Genomic DNA, 10,000 nt, shown 5'->3' with positions numbered 1-10,000 from the left:
TTAGTTGGATTACAAGGACAGCCGCATGGTGTGGACTCCGATGTCAACATAGTCGTTCTTGTATCTACATCTTTCAAGCTCTTGGTGAAGAAATTGCTATCCTAAGTTCAGAAGACGTGGCTACACCTATCTGTCACATTAATTGTTATTTTTCGATTAATGATGTATATATGTTGCCATTAAGCATGAATTGTTGTGTAGCAGGTGCCAGAACCTATTAATTTCTTCAATCTTAGATATATTACACACCATGCCTAGCACAAATACAAACAGAATAATTATACATTTTTTTGTGCTGTAAATGTCAGTTTGTTGAGTTAGTCGTGATGAGTAAACTGTGTGCGTGCTTTAACAATCGGTAACATGACAGTGAGGAACTGCACATGAGAGCAAATATTTGTGGGTGTTTGTCTGGAGTAAAGAAGAGCGAGGATCCCTTGAGTACCTACTGGTGGGAGTGGGAGGAGGTTACCGGGATGGGGAAAGGAGGAGGGGCGCCACCACGCGGTCTGCCATTCCGGCGACAGCGGCAAGATCCTTGGTGGCTGCCAGTAGTGCTGTCTGCTCTTCTCCCGCGGGCCACTACTGTGTCTGTGTGCCTCTGTTAGTCTTTTTGACACAGTGACTGACGTGAGTGGGTGCGGTTAGATTGTTATTCTCCGCTAAAGGTGTATTGAACATGCTGAGCTGTGAATGAGCCCTCAACACAAACCTTAAAGCTGGTGGTGCAGCCTGGAACAGGTCTGACAGCCGTGAGGGCCTGTGCTGTCCACCGGACCTCCATGTTTGAAGTGCTAGTGCTGGGGATTAGTGTACTTGTGCAGAGAGTAAACAGAGAGAGACGTTGATGATGTACAGCGCACCATGCATAGTGTAGTAACTACAATGTCGTGTGGCTGGTTGTGTAATAGAAAATGAGTCAGTGTACAGTATACAGTATATGTAATATTGTTTTCGTAGTGTTTGTTTCTGTGTCCCTCGGGTCTGCTTTTCCAAGAATTGTTGAGCTATCATGTTTTGTTCACGTTACCTGAGAAGTGACACAGGGATACATACTAATGCGGATCAATCTTACGATTCAGAGCAGGACTCGCAGCCTAAATAACGTCTTCGTCACCATGGCTCACAAATACTTTTCATCAGAACAATTTCCGCTAGTCGTGCATTGCTTGAGTTGGATTCAGTGGATCAGGTGTATAATAGTTAGGTTGCAGGAGCCGAGAATAGAAGGTGTTCTCGTCGCTGCCGCTTGGCCGTGGTGTTGTTGCAGCACCACCTGCCATCTTGCCGCGCTGCCAGACGTGTGCTTCATCCCGCAGGGTGCACCGTGCATTGAGAAGGATGCGTGAGGCGATAGTGGTGCTTAGTCACTGGTCCTAATTACCTCCTTCCTCGTAGTCACTGATTGTCTTTGGGTCCACCCGCCTGAGTTTGGCAGAAACCTGTTTTATGCTTCACTGTTGACAGCAAAGGAATCCATAGTTCTCGACCAGTGCTTGATATTCTCAAGTCGTAGTAAGGAAAACATTATAAAAACCAGGTTCTTCATGCTTCATTAGTCATGTCATCCACCTGTATTATATATATGAGTGTGAGCGCGCACATTGCTTGATCAAAAGTAGACCATCGAAGCTGCAGATGGAAATAACTATGTAGGCAGTTGAGAGACAAACGCGTGTGGAAATCCCTCTGGTGTTCGTATGCGTATCGTGTTACATATATCATTGTTGCACTTTAGTCGTCCATCCTGTGTTTGATAAAGTTGAGCTTCATCAGGAAAGTCCTTAACTTGATGGACTCTGATGAACTTAATCGTTGACCTTGACCGGCTGTGTAGTCGGACGTCATTCACGAGGGTCTGTTCATCCTATCCGCTCCGCGTTTCCTGTGCGTGGTGGCAACAGCCGTGCGTTCAAGCAGTGTGTGTGTGTGTGTGTGTTGTAAGAGTTAGGGAAGGCATGATGAGTTAAAGATCTTGTATTCAGAAGGTTCTTAAGAGGTTGTGTAAAGTTCAGGCCTTTCCAATACTCATACCCATTATAATTAATAATGGATAGCAAAATCACTCACTACTACTACTACTACTACTACTACTACTACTACTACTACTCCTTTATGACGGTGAGGTTGACACGAGAGGAGAGGCGAAAACATCTCGTTAGCACTGCCATGAGACATTTCCAGTCCTATATTGTCCTTGAATGCCACAGGAACCACGCCACAGGACACCAAACCGATGCCTTCCCTCTCTGCCTGCCTCTCTCACCCCGCGCGTGGCCCTGGCCCACAGCCCGTTGCACCATTTGAGTAGCTTTGTGTGTGTGTGTGTGTGTGTGTGTGTCCCCTTGTTCTCATCACGTGCTGTTCCTGCCTTCCTCGTCGCTTCCCTTTACTTTTTCCCTTCCTGTCTGCGCTTTCCCTTACTCTCACACTCTCGCGTTGTGTCGTTTCTCGGCCCTTTTTCTCCGTTGTAAGGGTGGCGTGTGTTGGTATTTGCTTGACCTTTGCATAAGAAAATTCCTTTATTTTTCCTGCACACAAGTTAAACTCAGGGAAAAGGAGAGGTTTGTGGTCTTGCGAAATTGGACCATGCAGTTTCTATATATATATATATATATATATATATATATATATATATATATATATATATATATATATATATAAACTGCATGGTCCAATTTCGCAAGACCACAAACCTCTTCTCCCTTTCCTTGAGTTTATCTGTTATTCGCTTTGAACTATAGAAAATACTACTACTACTACTACTACTACTACTACTACTACTACTACTACTACTACTACTACTACTACTACTACTACTACTACTACTACTACTACTACTACTGCTGCTGCTGCTGCCGCCGCCGCTTCAGTATGCGCTGGGCAATCTCTTTAAATCTGTCTTCTTATGAAAGTTAACCGGTTTGTAACTCTAATCGATAGAAATTAATCTTGCTCCTCCCATGTGGCGCCACTGGCCTGTCGAGTGCAGCAGGGATAAGGTTAGAAGTTGATGCTTGGTCATCCCGGCTTTTACAGTCAATGACCTCTGCTGGGAAGAAAACTCACCAAACCGGCTTATTTATTATTTTTTTTTCCCTCACATTCTGTCTCTAGCTGCCCCCCAACCAAGCAACGGCCGCCAGACAGGACTATTCACTGCACTGTGTTGGTGTAGGCAGTGAGTGCGTGGGTATTGGTGTGTGGGCAGACAGCTCTTTGACACGAGTGTTGTGCCATATACTATTAGCTTAATTCATCCTGTTTGGAAACTTTTCGTGGTTTTCCCCGATTCGAGCGTTACGTATGGGAGACCAACAGCAACAACACTGAACATAGCTACACAATACTCAGCCTTCGTGCTTTGTGTTGTAACTCCGTGATGACTAGTTTGTGTTAGTGTTGGACGCCAGACAGGGTTAAGAGTGTTTCCCTCTATTGAGTTGCCTCTCGCGAAGTCTCTATCGATTGCATGACCGAGTTAAACCCGTGTAAAAGAAGAGTGAGTGTTCAAACGGTGCTCTCGCTCCTGGGCCGACCAGCGCAATTCAGGGATTGTGGTGGGCTTTGCTCAGGGCGGATACGGGAGGTGCGTGGTGCGAGGGGGCCGCGGCGGAAGGTCAAGGACAGCCCACGGCCAGGCCCGGAAAGGTCTGCCCTGAAGGAACCATTAAAATATGTTGACCGTGTGGTGGTGGTGGGTATTGTTGTGGGAGTGATCATAATTTTCGTAGTCATTTGAATAGTAGTAGTAGTAGTAGTAGTAGTAGTAGTAGTAGTAGTAGTAGTAGTAGTAGTAGTAGTAGTAGTAGTAGTAGTAGTAGTAGTAGTATAGCATTATTACTTAATAACATCATGCGTAATGAAGTAACGTTGTGCCTCACCTGCAGACCACAATTTAGCTCTACGAAACATGAAGAAAAGTCATTCAACACTTAAGTTAGAACCAAACAACCGGCGTTCACTTTTAACATTGAGAGAGAGAGAGAGAGAGAGAGAGAGAGAGAGAGAGAGAGAGAGAGAGAGAAGACTGGTTCATAACTCAAGGGAAACAGGTGTAGCAGTGCTTTCACCCGCCTAAACACTGAAGCGTAAGGCCTGACTGACGGGGCGCCTCGTCAGGAGTGTCTTGATTATGCTGTATGAGATCGAGGGAAGTAAGGAGGAGGATATGATATGCAACAGACTCCTCCACCCACCTTTTTACCTACTTTTTGACCTGGCTCTTTGTCCTTCGTCCCTGGAGGGTGAGGGGGGGGTGGAAGAGGGGTAGAATAACCGGTGTACACGCAAGGATGGATGGGGAGGGGGGAGGGAGAGATGATAGAAGAACCGAGAGTGCAGATTAGCAGTTTTTACTTGGGGGTTTTGTGTGTGTGTGTGTGTGTGTGTGTGTGTGTGTGTGTGTGTGTGTGTGTGTGTGTGTGTCCGCGCGTTGATTTGCTAGCGTGTGTGCGTGTTAGAAGCGTGTTCTCCCCAAACATGATTTAACGATGTTTGAGGCTCCCGCTTGTGGCAAAGGGGAGGAGGAGGAGGAGGAGGAGGAGGAGAAAAAAGAAGAAGAAGAAGAAGAAGAAGAAGAAGAAGAAGGAGGAGGAGGAGGAGGAGGAGGAGGAGCCATGGCTCACCCACCACTCGGGAGGCGAGCACGAGGGGTGAGGTGCCTGGGTCTAGATTTGAGAAATAAATCCCTTTCGACAAATTAACATGCGTTAGCTGTGTATCAGATTTCCCATCCACGTTAGATGTGATGTGGGCACCTTTTCTTAGAGGGTAATCATATATGCTATGCCAGTACATGTATATCTGCTGAGTATGAAATAAACAAGATCCTGCAAGAGACTGAGAGGCATTGTCAAGTTGGTATCGTAACCTTGGGTGGCAGGCAGAGTCCGGTGCGTGTCTGTGTGGGCGTGGAACCGGCAACAAGAAGCATGCTAATGGTATTCTGCTCTCAGGAAAGCCTAACAAATCGTATAAGTGAGACATGAGTGGTCTGTGGGAAGCCGCGTCTAAGGGCGTAGCGGGGGCGAAGGATACCGCAAGCACACTGGAGGCAGCGGCGGGGCGCGTGTCTGAGGGCACAGCTCAAGTGATGGCAGGTGGGAAGAGTGTGATGACCTCAGCCGTTGAAGGAGCGGAGGGCGTGGCATCATCCGTCACCGAGGGTGCCCGACTTGTGGGATCTGCGGTAGACACGGCGGGAAGTGCCCTACAGCAGACCAGGGGCGCTCTCGGTAACCTGTCCCTACCCGTCACCGCAGAGGCCAAGCCGAAAAGTAAGCCCCAGTGATTCTTCTCTGAGTGACTAACGTGTTGGGTGACTCTTGGGATTACAATAACAGTCAGCCACGGCAGGACTGGCTTGTCTGTGCACGTTGTTCTTATCAGTCTTATTCTGAAACACCACTCTGCACATCCACTAAATTCAAAAGGCTCTACTTGAAGTTACTTGTGTTTTTAAGAGTGTTTTTAGGGGTCTAGTGACATATTGATAGGAAAGACACTCTTGAGAATCCGGTAAATCTCTGTATTCTTTCAAAATTGGTTGTGGTGAGAGAGCAAAGCGTTTCAGAATACTGCTACTAACACCCGGAATCACTGTCTCCACGCATCCCGGCCTGTGCATGCCAGGACCGGGTGTGTGATTCAGGATGTGTGTAAATAGTGAAGGTATTAATAGTAAGTGGGTATCGCAGTCCAGCCGCGTCGGGATATGGGGACGTGTGCTGGCTGGCTGAAATCATGTGCCAATAACTCCTGTGTGTGTGTGTGTGTGTGTGTGTGTTTGTGTGTGTGTGTGAGAGAGAGAGAGAGAGAGATTTAACTTTTCTCCTCTTAGCACTACATACATTCATTTCAACTCCATTACCAGTTACAAAAAAAAAAAAAAGTTTCCCAGCAGAAGTGTACAGGAGTAAATTTTATTACCATTACCTCTCTCTCTCTCTCTCTCTCTCTCTCTCTCTCTCTCTCTCTCTCTCTCTCTCTCTCTCTCTCTCTCTGCTCCTGTTTCCAATCACTTCCCCGGCTACTGTTCTTGTTGCTCTCCGTTGTTGTCGATGCTGTAAAGGTCTTGTTATTATTGCTGTTGTTATTTTTATTATTAGTGTAGTAGTAGTAGTAGTAGTAGTAGTAGTAGTAGTAGTAGTAGTAGTAGTAGTAGTAGCAGCAGCAGCAGCAGCAGCAGCAGCAGTAGTACTAACAACAATAGTAGTAGCAGCAGTAGTAGTAACAACAACAGTGGCGGTAGTAGCATTAGTGGTTATAGTAGATGTAGCATGATGGGTAATAGTAATAGAAGCAACAGCAGCAGTAATAGCAGTCGTACCACCACCACCACCACCAATACCTACAAATAAAAGGTCAAAGGTGTAGCGTGAGGAGTAAATACAAGCAGGTGACTTGAAACAATGGCTTATTGTAATTAATTCCTTTAAAGGCGTGCTTGGTTGTCTCCCTGCCAACACACCCTCGACTGGCCGTGTTAGTGGCGCCGGACATCACAACACCCACCACACACACTGAAACACGTCACGGGCGGGGTTAGAGAGTTAGCCTTTTAATATTGTGTTATACTATTTATCTATATATTTTTCTTTGTGTGTTCGTGTGTGTGTGTCATTTTGAGTTGTTTCTTTGTATTGTTCCTGAGAGTTTTGTTTTATTTTTGTGTTGTTTATAGGATTTAGAAGTAGTTTTGTCACCATTCTGTCTGTTTATTTATTAAGTTGGCCTTTTTTCCATTTTTTCTTGTCCTTGGCCAGTTTCCTCTCCTGGAAAAAAAAATGTAAATCAATCGTGTGTGTGTGTGTGTGTGTGTGTGTGTGTGTGTGTGTGTGTGTGTGTGTGTGTGTGTGTGTGTGCGCGCGCGTGCCCTTTTTAAGCCCTTTCACAAGACACATCGAGTTACACCAGCATAACAAGTGTAACACATCACTGAATACATGACACATAACGGGTAAACGGCACTGGTCTTGTGTCGCTGCCAGGTGGAACGTGACTGCATCATTAAACACACACACACACACACACACACACACACACACACACACACACACACACACACACACACACACACTCTCACTCACTCTCTCTCTCTCTCTCTCTATCTTTTTATAAAAAATATCGTGCTTTTAAATTTGTGATTTTTCTTTTTTTTTTCTCCTTTCAGTGAGTTTTTTTTTTTTTCTCTGATATAAAAACAGATATCACGTATTTGAATGTTTCAATTTCTCTCTCTCTCTCTCTCTCTCTCTCTCTCTCTCTCTCTCTCTCTCTCTCTCTCTCTCTCTCTCTCTCTCTCTCTCTCTCTCTCTGGCTACAAAACATATCGTGCTTTTGACATTAAAGTTTTTCTGATCTCCCTTTTTTTATTTTGTTCTCATCCGGGTGAGTTTTCTTTTTCTTTTCTTTTTTCAGTTTACAAAAAAATAGAAAAAAAATGATCACGCATTTGGCTGTTGTGTTTTTCTTCTTCTTCTTCTTCTTCTTCTTCTTCTTCTTCTTCTTCTGTTAGTGATGACGTATGACAGGTAAAAGTGAACAACTCCTGGCACACTTAAGTAATATTAGCTAGGCGTTCAGGAGGTGGGCGTTTTTTTTACAAGGTCAGAGGGAAGAACGTACTGTAAGAGAGAGAGAGAGAGAGAGAGAGAGAGAGAGAGAGAGAGAGAGAGAGAGAGAGAGAGAGAGAGAGAGAGAGAGTTAAAGCAGTCAGATGCGCAATATGTTTTTATATTAGAGGAAAAAAAAACTCATTGAAGGGAGAGAGAGAGAGAGAGAGAGAGAGAGAGAGAGAGAGAGAGAGAGAGAGAGAGAGAGAGAGAGAGACGAGGCAGGTGGATTTGAACGGGCACTTAACAACTGAGTACCATGATGCATTTCCATATTCATTCTGCTTACTATTTAGTGATTTTATACAGCTTCAGAATCTCATGTAGGGGATTAAATTAGTGAAGACTGTGGACATTAATCTTCTAACCTCCATAGACCCTTCCTAGTGTCAATATAATGGTCTAATCGTGCATAAATCTCAAGGTGAAAACGTGTCCCAGTATTGAAGGGGTTAACATGCTGAATTTTCTTAACGTTATGGGGGAAGAACGCAGGTAAGGGTGGTAATGGTGGGGTAGGATTTTTTCTTCTTTTATTTTGTGTTCCCTCAGGTTGTTGTGGTCGTGGTTGGCAGTGTTGTCATGGGTGTGAGTGTTGGCGTTTGTGTTTAGGAGAGACAGCCTTGCGTGCCTCCAGCTTCTATTTTCACAAGGCGGGCACGTGGAAGTGTTGAAGGACAGTGTTAGCAACTTGTCGAGACTTTCCGCAGACTCATTCATACACACACACACACACACACACACACACACACCCGGTAGCTCAGTGGTTAGAGCGCTGGCTTCACAAGCCAGAGGACCGGGGTTCGATTCCCCGGCCGGGTGGAGATATTTGGGTGTGTCTCCTTTCACGTGTAGCTCCTGTTCACCTAGCAGTGAGTAGGCACGGGATGTAAATCGATGAGTTGTGACCTTGTTGTCCCGGTGTGTGGTGTGTGCCTGGTCTCAGGCCTATCCGAAGATCGGAAATAATGAGCTCTGAGCTTGTTCCGTAGGGTAACGTCTGGCTGTCTCGTCAGAGACTGCAGCAGATCAAACAGTGAAATACACACACACACAAAATATGTAGTCATTAGATTTTGCGCTTTTCAAGTCTCTCTCTCTCTCTCTCTCTCTCTCTCTCTCTCTCTCTCTCTCTCTCTCTCTCTCTCTCTCTCTCTCTCTCTCTCTCTCTAAGTATACCCTTTTAAAAGCAAACAGTGGCTGTGCGACAAACATGTTTCAAAATTACGTCCTTTACACCATCAGTTCTCAAGCTCGTATTCTCAAACACTTGTGTGCTTCACCTCGACTATTTCAAAAGACTTTATTTAAATGTCCACAAATTTTTTAAAGATGTTTTTACGATCTTAGAAGCAGAGTAGCAAAATTTCTACATTATTGATCGGAGGAACACTCTTGAAAACTCCACTATAGTCATCTCTGTGGCCCTTAAAAATAGTCGAGGTGAGAGAGCAAACCGTGAGCCATTAGCAACGTGACCGCTGGATAGAGACGAGTACTGTGACACTGACGGTAGGCTGGCCTCAGGGAGTCTCAGGGAGGGTGGAAATATTTATACCTTGCAAAACAAACGTGCATGCTGAGCTGTTCTTTTTTTTCTCTCAAGGCCAGCATGGTACTGAGTTAGCGGCGCATTTTAGTAAAGCGTGAACCTCTGCTAGTGTGATGCTGTGGTTTGAGGTTGTTTTGCTGTGTGTGTTAGTGAGGGAGAAGGAAGAGAAAGAATACAAATACAAATACAAAAGAAAGACAAACAGCAACAGATCTTGAGCTCCTTATTAGGCTGTTTGTTGAGACTATTTATTAACTACCAGTGATAGAGACAGGGCATTAAAGCAGAAGGAGGAGGAGGAGGAGTAAGAAGAAGAAGAAGAAAAGGAGGAGAAAATGAATGTGTGGTGTTATGTTATGCCTAAATATGAGTCTGTTCATTATTATTATTATTATTATTATTATTATTATTATTATTATTATTATTATTATTATTATTATTATTATCATAATTATTATTCTCATTATTCTCTTAATTTCTTTTGCTGTACTCCTTTTTTTCTTTTCTCTTTCTTTCTCTCATTTCCTTCCTTCCTTCCTTCCTTCCTTCCGCTCCATATGCCACGTCAGTATTCTCTATTATTTCTCTCCCTTTTTCCTTCCGCATTCTCTCTCTCTCATTTGCCACGTTGCATTCTCTCTCTCTCTCTCTCTCTCTCTCTCTCTCTCTCTCTCTCTCTCTCTCTCTCTCTCTCTCTCTCTCTCTCTCTCTTTCTATCTCTGCCCACTTTTTTATCTCTTTCTCTCCTTCCTTCGCCTTCCTCTCCTCCTCCTCCTCCTCCTCCTCCTCCTCCTCCTCCTCCTCCTCCTCCTCCTCCTCCTCCTCCTCCTCC

The 10,000-nt window shown here is 44.8% G+C and overlaps 1 protein-coding gene across 5 annotated transcripts in view; it reads left to right on the top strand.

Annotated features, from left to right (window-relative positions):
* LOC123505986 (long-chain-fatty-acid--CoA ligase 1-like) overlaps nucleotides 1-10,000 on the top strand; it is a 69,750-nt gene that overhangs the window by 2,853 nt on the left and 56,897 nt on the right. For 2 of the 5 annotated variants that reach the window (XR_006675324.1, XM_045257790.1), the window contains exons 1-2: nucleotides 484-630; nucleotides 4,959-5,279. The exons of 1 other annotated variant lie outside the window; for it this stretch is intronic. Coding sequence is in view for 2 of the 4 variants with exons in the window: in XM_045257790.1 (XP_045113725.1) it covers nucleotides 4,988-5,279 (292 nt within the window). In the remaining 2 variants the exon portion in view is untranslated. Of the gene's footprint in view, nucleotides 1-483; nucleotides 631-4,958; nucleotides 5,280-10,000 lie in introns of those variants that run through there. 2 more of the 5 variants (XM_045257791.1, XM_045257793.1) reach the window with 2 other exon arrangements.

Source organism: Portunus trituberculatus, chromosome 19 (genome assembly GCF_017591435.1).
Source record: "Portunus trituberculatus isolate SZX2019 chromosome 19, ASM1759143v1, whole genome shotgun sequence".
NCBI lineage: Eukaryota > Metazoa > Arthropoda > Malacostraca > Decapoda > Portunidae > Portunus > Portunus trituberculatus.
The sequence above is the reverse complement of the archived record's forward strand: the minus strand, read 5'-3'. Positions and strand labels throughout refer to the sequence as shown.